This window comes from Acomys minous (genome assembly GCF_964271855.1).
Source record: "Acomys minous genome assembly, chromosome: 2".
NCBI lineage: Eukaryota > Metazoa > Chordata > Mammalia > Rodentia > Muridae > Acomys > Acomys minous.
This window is the reverse complement of record NC_140484.1, coordinates 145,204,934-145,219,950: the sequence shown is the minus strand read 5'-3', so window position 1 is coordinate 145,219,950 and position 15,017 is coordinate 145,204,934. Positions and strand designations below refer to the sequence as shown.

The 15,017-nt window shown below is 45.9% G+C and overlaps 1 protein-coding gene across 15 annotated transcripts in view; it reads left to right on the top strand.

Moving 5' to 3' along the window:
* SOX6 (SRY-box transcription factor 6) overlaps positions 1–15,017 on the top strand; it is a 602,500-nt gene that overhangs the window by 554,360 nt on the left and 33,123 nt on the right. For all 15 annotated transcript variants that reach the window (XM_084771677.1, XM_084771678.1, XM_084771679.1 and 12 more), the window contains one exon: positions 5,451–5,559. In XM_084771677.1, coding sequence (XP_084627803.1) covers positions 5,451–5,559 — 109 coding nt within the window. The remainder of the gene's footprint in view (positions 1–5,450; positions 5,560–15,017) is intronic.

Here is a 15,017-nt window from a genome sequence, read left to right as displayed (position 1 = left end):
TTATGATGCTGTTGGAAGATGAGCCACTGTTCACCTTGCAGAGATGTCTGGTGGGAAAACTGTGCAACCTTGGAGTTGACAAGGCACGTGGGCAGCAGGGAATGAAGTACCTTACAAGCCAGGTTTGACTAAAATACACTGGAAAACACGAGTCATAGAAGGTTCTGATCTAGACACTTGGAATCGCACAACTTGAGGAGGTGGTAAGAACAGATAGACCAGCAAAGACAGTGACCAGGGCCAGCACCAGCTAGGAGGGCCAGTAGAGGCTGAAGGCCAGAAGGCTTACACTAGCTAAAGATCACATGAGGTCCTTGAGAGGAGGACACACAGCCCAGGTGCCTAGGTAGACAAGGGTAATGAAGGAAGTGAGACAAGAATTATTAGCCACTTGGCGCTGGTGCAAATGCAGGACAGGAGGAATGTTGGGGAAAGACAGTTGTGTAGTTATTTGGTTTAGGACAGTGTTCTCCAGTATTGAAGAGACAGTCCAATATGTAGCTAAAATCAAATGTCCAGACAAGACGGAAGCTTAGAACAGGGATGAAGACAGAAGAACTTCATGCAGGAAGTGTTCAAAAATTAGACATAGCTGGAGCTTAGAGGCAGCTAAAGACCTCCTTCACCTTTAGCCTAGTGTAAGCCTTCTGGCCTGCAGCTTTCGCTGGCTGCTACAATATATGGAATACTGCAATACCTGTGCTTTGTGAGGGCACAAAAACATTATTGATGAGCTGTGGTATTAACCTTTATTACAAATCTGAAAGGTTTTAAAACATTTTAAATATTTAAATGCTCATTTGGCTATGTAACAACAAAATTCTTATTTACATAAAAAAGAATCATGTCAGATTCCCCATGCGAGAGATTGGTGCTACTAACTCTACAATTATATGGGCACAGAATTTTCTATTTATTATCTCATATATACATAAATAGAATATTTGGCAATTAGCTAAAAACACACATTTAAGTTTATTTAAGAAAGTCAATGTCAAGAACATCCTAATTATAATGTATCTTACTTACAAAAATGGCCCAAGATAATTATTTTTCACTTTCTAAAACTACAATATAGGTAATAAGGTCCCCCCCCCAAGGCTGTCTTCTTTGTAGCTAGTATGACTGACACCACACTCAGACAGTCTCTACAAATGGGCTTTTGAATAAAGGTAGGTGAAGTGCCTCTCTGTAAAGTATACGGCATCATTATCCAGACGAGTCTAGAATAGAATATATCCATTTGTAAAGTAACAAACAAAGGCTCCTCTGAGCATATGCCATTTTCCCTTCTGGCTGTGGTCGGGGACCACCTTAGAAGGGCCTGAGGCACAATTCGCACAATTCAGGTTGGCCACCCTCGGCGACCCAGAGGGAAAGTGAGGCACAGAAGTACATTTCGTGTGTTGGTTTTCTGGGGACAGCTACAATCTGTCATCTTGCATATGGTTTGAAAGTGGCTTGTCTCTTTGGCAAGCAAACTGTTATTTAAGTACACCATCCACTCTACTACTGAAACGGTTTTGCCAAACTTATCCAAGTAGTCTCACATGCTTAAAGATGGTATAAATATCATTTATTGCCAGCAGTTTTCTTCAGACTCCATGGAATGTCTTCCTGCTGCCTGATCTAAGTGTCCCAGTTTACATTATGGCCTTTACAGCCTCTGTTTGATGGAGTGATCAGTAAAAATTTAATGACACTATAAAATAATAAAAATGTCATTAATTTACCACGGATCTTGGATGCAGTGGTTGTAAAGTTACATTAATAAACAGAATATTTTTTACAACAAAAAGCATTGTTACGTGGGAACATATAAATAACACACATAAATTTAAGAGCAATTTTACTGTGAGCACACACATTATTATGGAATAGCCAATAAGTGTATAAAACACAGTATATAAAATTTTATTAAAATATACTGTGCACATCAAAAATTCAGCTTTTATCTAAGTGCAAAGAAAAGCCATTATTGTGAGCTTACTGCTCCATCACTGTTCCTTCCTCAGACCACAGTTTCTCATTTGTTGCCAGGAAGAAGTGGCTGATTTCCTCTCCTAACCGAGAACAAACCCCTGGTCTTTTATTTACCCCCCCCCCCCCCCCCCGCCAAATTCATTCTCTCTCCACTGGTGCCAAGATAAAGCTGATCAATCTTGCTACGGTAGGGAGGAAAAAGTTGCTAATTTAATGCAAAGTTAAAAATAATGCCAGAGGATCTGAGGGGTTTGCTCAGTGACTCTGGAAATACGGGATAATAATCAGAGTCTGTCTGTCAGCAGTGAGGCCACCCCACCACTGACTCCGACAACACGTGGAAATGATGGATGCTACCATCTTGTGGCTTGTAACATTTAACATTCATCAGCTCTCACTAACGGCGGCTTTATCATTTAAATATCTTTATTTAATATGCAACATCTACCTCATACATCATAATTTCAAAGCACTTAGAGAGCCAACAGTCCCTACCACACAGCAGAGCTGACTTTTAATTTTCCCCCAGTAACTCTCATGCTGCCTGCATGTTTGGGAGAGTCCGCTCATGGGGCAGCACGGAGATAGCACGTTCCCTCATCAACATGGGAACCAGGGAGATTCCAAGAGTGGGCCATGGGGTTAAGCTCACGCTGAGGAACGTTGCTCATATCTCAGATTATCCTACTTAGAAGCTTTGTACACTGGGAAAGCTAGTTCAAGGGGTGGGGACACACCCTCCACTGTCTGTTTCACACAGGGACAAACCCATTGGTGTTTCACAGCCAGGGACTCGGCTTCTTACACTGAAGTGTCTTCATATTCAATCCGTGCCTACATCCACATCTTGTGTGCGAGGCTCATGTTCAGCACACTGGTAAATCTATGCTTAGTTCAGCTGCACAGACCTAACTGGTAGACATCAGGCCCTCCCGTCTTAGGGTTCTGTGCTGGCAAATAAATATTCTGAGCTATTCTTTGAAGAGAAGAAGGAACTCTTCTGGGAGACTAGGTGGAAATTTATATGAAAGGGCTTGACTTTTCAGGGTCTTGCTTTAATCTCAAACACCGTGCTTAATATTATCAAATTGAAAATGCAACCCACTGCCCCCAAGATATTTTATCGTTGATTTGTCTTCGGCCTGTTTAACCAGTGTTTCATGGGATGCTCTTCCTTGTCTTCCACGCTGTCAAAATATTGATATTTTGAATAGAAAGTGTCTTTGCAGAAGAATTTTTTTCAATGAAGTCAGAAAAATTGTCTGACTTCAAAGACACCGTGAGTGTGTTGTGGAGCATCCTAGATGTTTTTTGTTATGATTAGAAACACGCTGATTCTACTGCATTGTGAGTGCGCTTCACTTGTAGGAAAGCAAAGGTAGTAGTATCAGCATGTATGCTTTGTTGTCTCGGGTTTTTGTTTTGTTTTTTTTCTTTACAGAGCATGACATGTAGTCTTCCTTCTCTCCTTCTCTGTCAAATACTGATATCCTTTCAGGAACTTTTTTTTTTTTAACTGAGGATATTTTTCCCGGAAAATCAAAGAGAATGAATGACTAGAAAGGTCCGGGGAATATGCATATTGATAGGTGGCCGAGTGCTCGGTTGTTTTTAGAGAAAATTGTCCCGCCCCACCTGCCATGAAAATGCAGCGAAAGGTTGTTCTTCTCAGAGGGTGGAGGGACTGTAGCAGAGGCATTCACATGCAAACATGCCGGAGAATCGCTGCCAGAAACAAAGGTCGGACATGGCTGTCCAGTGTGCTTCACTCTGACTCTTTCTCTTTACGTCACCACAACTACTCAGAAATAGAACGGGCTGATGGAAAGCAGCCTTCCGTCCCTGGCCACGTGTGGAGCGCCCACACAGTTCATGGCTGTGGTGGCTTTGTGCTGTGTGCTGCATGTGGGTTAATTTGTTCCCATGCGGCCGTGTTCTCACATGAGAAGGTATTCGGGAGCCGCGTTCACATCAGTGCTGACTTTCTGTCTGCCTTCTGTAAGTGTGGCATTTCAGAGGTTTCCCGCGTGCTGCTGTTGAAGCTGGTTCGTTAGTGTTCCGCAGTTGGTGAAATCATGGCTAGATGGTTGTGCTCTGTCCCGAAGCTCTCCGAGAAACAGGACTAGAGTAAGCACAGCTTATGCTGTCTTCTCTTCCAAGGAAGATTCCAGCGTGGTCTCTGATGAAGAGGAACTGGAAGATTTACTGCAACAGTTTGACTGATGGGAATTAATTATAGAAATATAATGATATTCAAAAATAATCGTATTAGGAAGCACAAACGCAGCGAGGCTGTACAAATGAGGCACATCCTCTATCAAGTAATTGTATGTTTGCTCCTTCAGAATATTTCCAAGTTTCTAAACATCTTACAGATCAGAACTCGGCGTGTTTCCATCAGATGCCGAACATGCTCGGTGCAGAACTAGGTCATTGAACAATAGACGGAGCAGCAATCAGCACTCCACTGCTGCATAATGCATTAGTGTAACATGCAGAAGCCATTCCCAGAGCTGCTAGCTGCTATTTCATGTCTGTACATTCAAGCTGACATGACATTTAATATCGTTTCATAGTAATGAACAACAAGACTTCACTCATTCATGAGGCTAACACAAAGCCGAGGGTGAGTGTAGAGACGAGGCATCGACATGGAGGTGAGAATGGGGTGCCTGCACTGGGTTTCTAGGGATCGCACCACATCATTCACGATGACCAATGAGCCCCTGCCACTGATCTGAGAGGTGCAGGGCTTCGTCCATTGTATTGCCTCAGACTCCTGCTCCTGCAAGAACTGGTAAACAAACAACTACCTTTGGCATTCTTTCCCAAAGCAGCAAGGGTATTGAACCCTCTTGTTTTTTGTTTGTTTGTTTGTTTGTTTGTTTAATGGGTGGGAGTCACACACTCATCAGGAACTCACAGTTGAAAGCCTTGCTCCAAGCCAAGGAGTAATGCCAATGTCCACTCGGCCAACTGTGACACATTGAAATCCTGGTACATAAAGTTCTGACTTGTACTTCGGCAGGATTGCGTCCCCAAATCACTACCTGTAGATAGGAAGGATGCTCTCCTGTTCAGCTCAGCGCAGGCTGCAGTAAGAACTGTTCTTAAGGTTTTGCACATCTGGCCTGTCTCTTAACTTTCTCATAGATTCCAGAAGCAAATCCAACAGAGAGGGCGGGGCAAGCAGGTTCCCTGTCATGGCCTCCCCTTCCTTCCAGGTTCAGCCTTCTAGCCTGTCCGTGCTGTCAGTGACGTGCTCAGCCTGCAGCCGGCTCCAGAGCCCGAGTGGGTCAGACGTGATGTTCATAAGGCTGTACCATGCCCGTGATGTTCATAAGGCTGTACCATGCCCGTGATGTTCACAAGGCTGTACCATGCCCATTACGCAAGAGAAGAACACAGGAAGGAAGCAAGTGGCTGCTGGGAAACTGAAATAAGCATCTGACTGCTCTTTCTCCTAGGAGAGAACACGCTTTGAGAACCTGGGGCCTCAGTTAACAGGGAAGTCCAGTGAAGACGGGAAGCTGGGCCCAGGTGTCATCGATCTCACGCGGCCAGAAGATGCAGAGGGTGAGTGGCTCTGCGCTAGCACATGGGTGTCTCTGCTGTTCTCTACGCTTCTGAGGGGGAGTCTGAGTTAGGCATGGGATCCTTCTGTCCCTTCTTAAGAGTCACTATCTGAATTTTCTAGGCAAAAATGAAACGTTGGTCTTCAGTGAGTATCATAGTTGAGGGCTTTGAGATACTGTTGGATTCTCTTTTACACAGCAATCTGCGCATCACTTCACTAGATGCTTCCCAAGGAAAAAGAAAGAAATATATAATTTTAAAGTCTTATATGTAAAGATGACTTCTTTTCTTAAAAAAAATCTAGATCAAGTAATTCCTAGGTGCAGTCAAACCATTTGGGGCTAACCAACAGATTCAGTAGAAACCGAGCAGCTGCTTAGGAAAACCCGGCTCTGGGCGTGTGCACTACCACCCTGAAGCCTGCTCAGTGTCTACTGCAAAGAGCCGCCTCACTCTCAGCATGTCCACCTGCAGCGCAGTCCGTGCCCGTCCTGATTGCTTCCTTTTTGTTTGTTTGTCTTAAATGCACCAAGCAGCCCGTCAGCAGAAATTGTTCCCCAGGGCCTGGGGACAATTTATAGGTTAGGCCAGCACTTTGCTAGCAGTGTGGCCTGGTTATTTACTGTGTCATCACGGAGTGAGACTGGCTTTCCCGTTAGCCGTTCCTTTGGCAGAACCCATCCCACCAGTCAGGGAAGATTAATTTGCTCTCTTAGGAGTCACAGGATCCCTTACCCATCTCAGGTCCTAGTGAGAGTCCTTTTTTTAGCTTGAGGGAAGTCTTACTCATTCCCCTTTTACTGGCAGGGTGTCTTCCAGGACCCTAATCCCTTAAAGCACACAAAGGTAGTTCTTAGCAACATCTGAACTGGACCTCCCCAGGCAGTTTGGAAATCCCAGGCAAGAACACCGAGAGATGGGTGGTGTCAGAAGGGAGCAAGGCTTTGGAGTTTCCAGAAGGCAGGGTCTCCATGTCGGCTGGAGACGCTAATCCTTGAGGGTAGTCCTGGGTGCAAGGGGCCGACACAACTTCTGAATGGTGTGTGCATATAAATACATATGCTTGTGTGACAGAGAGAAAGCAACAGAGAGGAGAGAAAGGGACAAGGAGAAGGGAGAGGAAGAAGAAAGGGAAGGTGAGCAGGAAGTGGGAGATAACGGACCCAAACAGGGCTCTACCTGCTCTCCTTCATGAAGAATGTGTGTCAAGGGCACAGTGACTTTGTCATGGGCTCCCCCTGGCAAGGCCTCAGAGTCTTCTGTCTAGCCAGCCATGGAATCCAAATGATTGACGTGCTAAGAGTTTGACTGCAGCGCAAACATGGTAGCCAGCCTGGTAGTTCTGGGAGAAGTGTTCCAGTCAGGTACAGCTCAGCCTCCCTGGGAATTTGAATTGTAGAGTGCTGAAATCTTTGTCTGTAGAGAGTGAGCTAAGCAAGCTCCACCACTCTGGGGGATTCTGTCTGTCTATTTGGCTCTGGACCAGGAGCTGCCGAGCTATGTCATCTGACCCTTGCTCTGCCAGGCCTTTCATCTGATTTAACTATGTATTAGCTATAAATATAGTAAGTTGCCTTTTCAAAATGCTGCTAATCAAGTTGATGAGATTGTGTGAATGGAGTTATCAGCCATTATAAAAAGATAAAAACCGTAACAGCAAAGAAGAATCTACAGAAGGGTTGTGAAAATTCCACTCAGTACCCACATTGTCTAGACTCAAATACATTTCCCTAGTCACTTTTTAAAAAAGCAAACATTCAGGACTCATATGACAGATCTATTATTTGTGTAGCCTTTTCTCATTTAATATTTAGAAACTCTGTAAAGAAGGCATCATTATCATCATCATCATCTTTTTCATCATCATCATCATTTTCTTCTTCTTCTTCATCATCATCATCATCATCATCATCATCATCATCATCTCTTGTTATGTAGCTCAGGCCAAACTTAAACACATGTTCTTACCTCAGTCTCCCAAATACTATCTATATTCCACAGCACCTAGCTAGTATTATTTTTTCCCATTTTGCAGGTTAGAAGATTGAGGCTGAGGAAAATTAATAACTCTCTGTAGGCTACAATGTTACTGATAGACTTGAAATTGGATGGAAAATCTGGGTTCTAGCTCTAATACTATACCTCTATACAGCCAGATAATTGTAATGCCTTCATTTTTCTGAACAAACTTCTTGTGACCTTCCTCAGTATGGCCCATTTCCTTTCCCCTAAATATAGCTGGTCATGCCACACATCTGTTCTCGTGTTACCCCGTCACACGGAGCAGCACGCTGATGAGTGTAACAGTAGACAGGCTGCCGTGGCCCAGCAGCGTACGGAGCGTGTGAAACCTCCCCTCAGAAGCTTGCCCAGAGTTGCCATTGAGACCTCATGTGCCTCTGGGGGGCTGCGAGTCCATGAATGGAGTCGAGTTACCTGCACTAATATGGACAGCAGTGCAGCGCCTTTGTGAGGACTTCTGGGATGGGGAGCAGCCTTCTGCTGACTCCAGGCTAGTTCCTGGCATCTGTTCAAGCCTGGGCTGATTGCAAATCCTGCTGGAGTTACAGTTCATATTAAAGTCAGGATAGCTAGCAGGTACACATAATATTCTTTCTACTCTGCTTGTTCATATTCCCCTCAGCATAAAGATTAGAAAAAGACTGGAGTGTCAGAGTAACAGCACTCAAGTGTGTAGACTCGTACACTAAGCTTATGGTCCAACAAAACAATCAGCCAATATTTCTTGAGTGTCTATGGTGTGCCAGTCTGCTGACCTAGACCCAGGGTAAATCATGGGAAGTTAGCACAGTGAGGGCCTTCAGCAGCTAGCGAGAGAATACAGGATTCGAAGGGAAGTCTGTGCATATGACAGTGGTACCTTATCATCACGGAGAACAAAACTCTAAGAGTAATACTTTGTGGTCCTCTACCAAGCACCTAGAGGATCTTTAACAGCCTGAGCCCAGAGGGAGCTATGCCTCTAGCTTGGGAGATTACGATCGAGCGTTTAAGTTCCCTCCAGGCGTGGAGCAGCCATCTCAGAGAGCCCTGCACTCCTTGCACACTCGTCCCTCCTGCGGGGCTTCTTATGTATAAAAGTAAGTTAGCCAGAAGACAGCTCCGCACAGCCCCGGGCACGGAGGCAGCGAAGAAAAGGTCGCCCAGAAAGGCAGCTGTGCCCTTGTATTAACCACTCATCACAACCAAGTGACAAAACGTAAGCAAGGGAAACAGAAATCAGAAATATAAAAGGCAAATGTCTTCAAAATTTTATTTTTAAAGTCCAGCTGTTATTTGGCTTGAATGTGACAAGACAGCATTTCTCGTTCACCATGATATTTATAAAGCTACTTCGCTGGCTCTGGGGACTGAGGAAACATGGCTAAGGTCCTGTTGTGTTTCGAAGCCGATGAAGACTTAACTCGTACTGAGTCCACACAACATTTTAACATCCCTCTGGGGCAAGTAAGAATGGGAAGATTTGATTTGATTAGCTGGGTTTGTGACCTTGTATTAAAAGTGACAAACTGACAAACAGCTGTTGAACTGTTCCTAGACTTTCTGTGTGGTGTTCCCCCTTTCTCAGCCCTTTGCACACCAGAGTTCATGCCTTACTCCAGCCCTGCTGGTGTCAAAGTTGCATTGTGTAGCAGAAAGAAAGGGCCCTGGCCTGGTGACCGAGAGGTTTGGGCTAAAGCTCCTTTGCTCAATGCCTGGCAACAAGGGGCTGATGCCTGCAGCATAAGTATCCTTATTTTTTAAAGGGGGCATTTTGGATTTGATTGCCTCTAAGTTTCCTTCCAATCCCATGGTTGTTGTAAAGGTCTTCAGAAAGCAGAGCCTGTTTCTAGTGAGAAAAATGATGTATCCGCATGAAGCTCGGTCAGTTCCGTTTAAGCTTTTGTTTTCAGAGAGAAAGAGGACATTCCCGCCACTTGTGAAGCAAGCTGTCACGTTCCCGTGCTCTACCATTTATTAGTGGAAACGGCACTTCTGCAGCATTTGTTACCTCCACAGACGAGGGCTCCTCTCCCTGCGCAGCCCCCTCTCCCCCCTCCCTCCCCTCTTCCTTTCTTTCTCTCCTCCCTCCTTCCCCCTCTCTTTTTCTCCTTTCCTTCCCTTTCAGTTTCCCTTTTAAACCTGTGGTCTTACACTGCTTTGCAATATGTTTTGTATAAGAAAACATTACTTTTCTCAAATTTTCACCTTCAGTTACTGCCATAGCCTTAGAGGGATCTACTCTTCAATTTACTGCCAGGAGCAGTGGGATCTGCGCCATACTTCAGGGATGAACTCTGAAGGTGATTGCCTTTGGCCAATTGGTGTAGCCTGTGTTGGCATTGTTCCAGTGCATTGTCCTCTGTGTTAGACACTCGCATGGGTTTGATGGGAACAGATATTTCTGTTCCAGGGAAACCCAGGGTAGGTCTGTGGCTCCCAGAAGCTTTCCACACCTTCACACTTGGTGAGCTGGATCACAACAACGTTGCCCTTCTTGAAGCATCTCCTCCTCCCCCATTGTCTTCTCTTCCTCCCTCATCCCTTCCCCCACTCCTCTTCCTCCTGGAACCTCTAGTTGCCTCACAATCTTATATCTTAGGTCAGTTTTGTCTGTCATGCAGGTTCAGCTGAGAGGTCCCTTCTCAGGTCCCTGAGAACTGGAGGCTTCACTTTGGTCAGATGTTCTAGAATGGTGGGAAACAGCCTTGGTCTTGGAAGGCTCACTGTAATTTTCTCAATTCTCTGTTAATAATCTATAGATTAATGCATGTCTGTTTCCATTTCACTTCTACCCAAAGGGTCTAGTCTGACTTCTAGACTGTGACAGAATAAAACTTACAATCAGGCTAGATGCCACCGTCCCTTCCCCCATGACACGTCTGCTCCAGAACTGGAAGTCTTGTATTCCTGTTGTGTCCTTCTAAGAAGCCACCGCCTCTCCATAGTGTCCTAACCTTTGAGGAGGAAGGTTGATGCAGAGCGGGCTCTAAACTTTCCTCACTTCTCACTTTTACCTGAGAAAGTTTACAAAGCTTTGGATGTTTGTATACTCATGTAGGTATATAAAAGAGCTATTGAAATAAACATTTATTCATAATAAATCACAAAGAAATATGCTTTAAAGCTATTATTTGGCATAAACATAATTTTGTCATTTATTAAAGGCAAAAGCAGATTTGCAGCTAGTGAGGTAGCCATGCTTGCTTGATTTTACACAAGGAATTAGAACTTGGCTGTGCATTTGCTGTTGCAGGAGGCAGGCATTTTCAGCATTTTCCAGAATGGGTTGGTATAATGCTGAGAAATCCCTTTTACCTAAATGTGTTGTACAAAATGACAGAAGTGTGTTTTGGTCTATATCAGGAATTGTTGGAAATTGTTCTAATCCCAAGCTAAAATTTAATTTAGTGATATTTATGAAACTCAAGTCAGCATCTCAAATGGCACTTTTAAAAACCAAACATTCTAATGCAATGCAACTCATAGACACACTACTGCTAAAATGGTGACAGATGATGGCAGACGATAATAAAAGTCTTTGTTTTCTATAATAAAGCCATTATGTTTCTGTAAGAACGTAAAACTCTTTTAAGTACAGCGGCAACACCCTGACTCCTGGCATGTGGTAATCTTGGACCTAAGCAGATCATGAAGGCCGCTCGCTCTGCTGCTGGGGTTGTGATGCCCCTCACAGCATCCAGGCCGCTCGCTCCACTGCTGGGGTTGTGATGCCCCTCACAGCGCCCAGGCCGCTCAGTCTGCTGCTGGGGTTGTGATGCCCCTCACAGTGTCCAGGCCGCTCGCTCCACTGCTGGGGTTGTGATGCCCCTCACAGCATCCAGGCCGCTCGCTCTGCTGCTGGGGTTGTGATGCCCCTCACAGCGTCCAGGCCACTCGCTCTGCTGCTGGGGTTGTGATGCCCTTCACAGTGTCCAGGCCGCTCGCTCCACTGCTGGGGTTGTGATGCCCCTCACAGCATCCAGGCCGCTCGCTCTGCTGCTGGGGTTGTGATGCCCCTCACAGCGTCCAGGCCGCTCGCTCTGCTGCTGGGGTTGTGATGCCCCTCACAGCGTCCAGGCCGCTCGCTCTGCTGCTGGGGTTGTGATGCCCCTCACAGCGTCCAGGCCGCTCGCTCTGCTGCTGGGGTTGTGATGCCCCTCACAGCGTCCAGGCCGCTCGCTCTGCTGCTGGGGTTGTGATGCCCCTCATAACATCTGGCAGCAGCCTGTGTTCAGAGCTCAGGCTGCAGCGAGGCCACACAATGCAGCACGGGTGGATGCTCCCAGAGACCCTTCAGACCCACCATTGCTTGACTTTAAACAAATTTTTGGTCACCATGTGTTCAGGGACCTTTTACTGTTGCTGCCCTCATCTCGAATTCCATGTTTGGCTAGATGGCCCTGTGTGGGAGGTGACCCAGAGTTTTAAGAAGTGGTACTCTCATTTAGATGGCTTCTAGGGACAGGGCTGTTGATTTGTTTAGCTCTCTAGTCTTACTGCCTTGTGGTTGGACTCATTCACCCCTAATGCAGCTAGAACATAGCAAGTATAGATTAGGGACCACGTGGTCTGCTCATCTGTTGGTCTGTTTTTGCAGTAGTGAATATTGAACACTGAGCCTTGCCCATGCTAGGCAAGTGATCTACCAGTGAGCTACATCCCCAGCCCAGTGTAATCTTTTAGATCAATGAAGTTTTTAGTAGAACTCTGCCAGAGCCAGTGTGTCTTCTCAGAAGAGTGTGCAACCAGGAATAAAGGGTGAAGAATTATACCTACAAGCAGAAATGGCAAGCGTGAGTCAGAAAGAGTATCAGCCAGGGCTGTGTCAGGCCCATGTGTCTGGCCTTCTATGGCTACCCAAAGCAGCATGTCTAGGTATCTCAGAAATCCTTCTCAGACCCTCGACAGAAGAACCTCAGGGAACCCATAGGTAGGTGTCTGGGGCCAGGCTGGGACGTGAGGGGGCCTGAGATGTGGCCGAGTTGAGTAAGAGCTGCGCAGGCTAGGGGATTATCAGAGTTCACAAAGCCCTCAGCTCTGGGCTAACTCGTATGAGTATCACAAAAATGTATTTTACTGTGGATATAAACCGTTTTAGAGGCTCCTGTGCAGCAGCTTATATCAGCTCTATATATAAAGTGCAGGGCTCTTAAACAAGCAAATAAACTTCTCTTACAGAAATATATTTGCTGTATCTTAAAAGCTCCCAAATAACTTTTAATGTTGGGAGAAAACAATTTCCATTGAACTCTTCAAGTGATAGATGGGCCTGTTGGGGCAAGAGAGTGAAATGTCAAGGGTTTTGTGTGGCTGCATCACAGATACTGCATAAGGGAACTCATCCTGCTTCCTAGAGTTGCAGGGCTGAAAGTCCAGTCGAAGGCCCATCCATCTGTGAGGAGCTGAACCCACCCAGTGCCTGGTTTCTCTATAGACTGTACTGGACAGATCTACCAATGAGAGTGTGATCAACACACACACACACACACACACACACACACACACACACACACACACACACACACACACACACTGTTCAGACAGAATGCCCTTATCCTGAGGAAGATATGTCTGTCTCTGCTATTACTACATCATAGAGTGGTTCCCAGCTCTACAGCAGCCACATGACATGGATTAATACCTTCCTACCTTGAAAATCAGACCCAGAACCAGGCTGCTTCCCCAGCCACAGGCCTGTTGGTCCCAGGTAAACCAACCCACTAGAGTGAGCTCGCTCCCAGAGGCCTACCCAACACATGCAGGGACTGGGTAGCTCTGGGGATGTGAGCGTTGTCGAGGTCCCTGTCACAGGATCTTCCTCTCCGGGCAGCCAGAGCCACTTGGCTTTCCATGCGCAGACTAACATTCAGGCCAAGCTTAGATTGGTGGGGTTCAAAAGGCATGAGGTTAATTCTGGATGCTCTTGAAATTTTCTATTTAAGGTCTGGATTGAACTCAAAACCAACCTTTTAGCCTAATTGGCTCTTTTCCTTCACTTAAAGTTTGGGACACTTTTCCATTGTTTTAAAGGGCCTATAAAGGCCTCCCCCACCTTCCCGTCAGTGACTCCCTCATTTTTCTTCATCCTACATTTCACTGTCCTCCTCTAGATCCCTTATCTCCCCCTATTCTACGTTCTGTGGTTGCTGTACCCACCACCTGCCACGTGTCTTTCACTCTGTGGAGATGGTTCTCAGTAGACTGGATCGAAACCAGCTATTTCCAACCAGAATCTGTCCCTACTCCTAGTGGCCAAATGGGTCATACATGATGTCTTACACACATAGGATACTCTAGTCATGCAAATGCTGAGTCCTTGCACAGCTCCAGGGACTTGGCCTGGGGTAGGAGAGAAAGTCTGAATAGGAATGAAGGAAGCTGGGAACAGGACTGGGCTCTCTGGTGGAAAAGTCTTAGCAAAACATAAACTCAATGTATTTATCACATACAGTTGAGCAGAGATTAGGGTTATTGCATTGAGATGAACAGGAGATGGGATTAATACACACATACTTAAAAAAGGAGGTGGAGTTTTTGCATAGAGATAATCAAGGAGGCAAGGTTTATAGCATACAGATTGATCAAGGAGACAGGGTTAGCTTGACTCGGTGGGAGCATTCTCTGTAGAGGAGCTGTCTTCAGAACGTGAACACCTCATGGGAGAAAGCTACGGTGGAGACTTTCTGTCCACACTGTAAACATCTACACATGAGCCAGAGAAAGGTCTTGCTATCCCTCGGAGCCTCCCTCACCCCAGAAAGAAGGCTTTGCTGTTTTCTCAAGGGTCTGAGGCTATGATCCTTGAAGTGGCAGTGCCATGTCAAATGTGACACATTCATTCATGATTCTACTAACTCAGGGTTTTCTCCACTCCCACACATGTAAGAAAGGGTTAAAAAAATATGCAGCACATTGTCTCAAAGAACTACTCATGTATCTAGCATCCATGGCTAGCACACACAGGAGGCAGAGCAGCCTGCCATATTCCACAGTCAAGTACGTCTTTGGGGAAGGAAAAGAAAGTGGCAGTTAGAGGAGGAAAGCCCAGTGGTTGCTGTCAGCACAAAATCTGGAAGGCCTGAGAGAAGTGTGGCTGGAGATAAGCCTCGGGTAGACACACAGAAAGCCAGGGGACACTCCGCTGACAGAATACCAAGGGCAGACAGTAGAGCAGGTGGGAAGCTCCAGGAGGGTGGAGCCTCCACGCTGCCCCATCTCAATGCCTCACCCATGCTTGTCTTCCATTCATCTTCACTGACCTGAATACCTTTCTGGAAGTATCTGTACTCCCTGCTGTGGAGGGCCTTGAGTGCCAGGGTGAGGACTTTGACTTTGCCATCCAATAGGCAGGCATTAACCTTTAGTTGTTAGTGATGTAGATCCAAGAGGCTGAAAGTAAGGGGCCTTACAGCTCAGCTAGCCCTCTGCTTCTCTTCTGTTTACCCTCTTTGCAG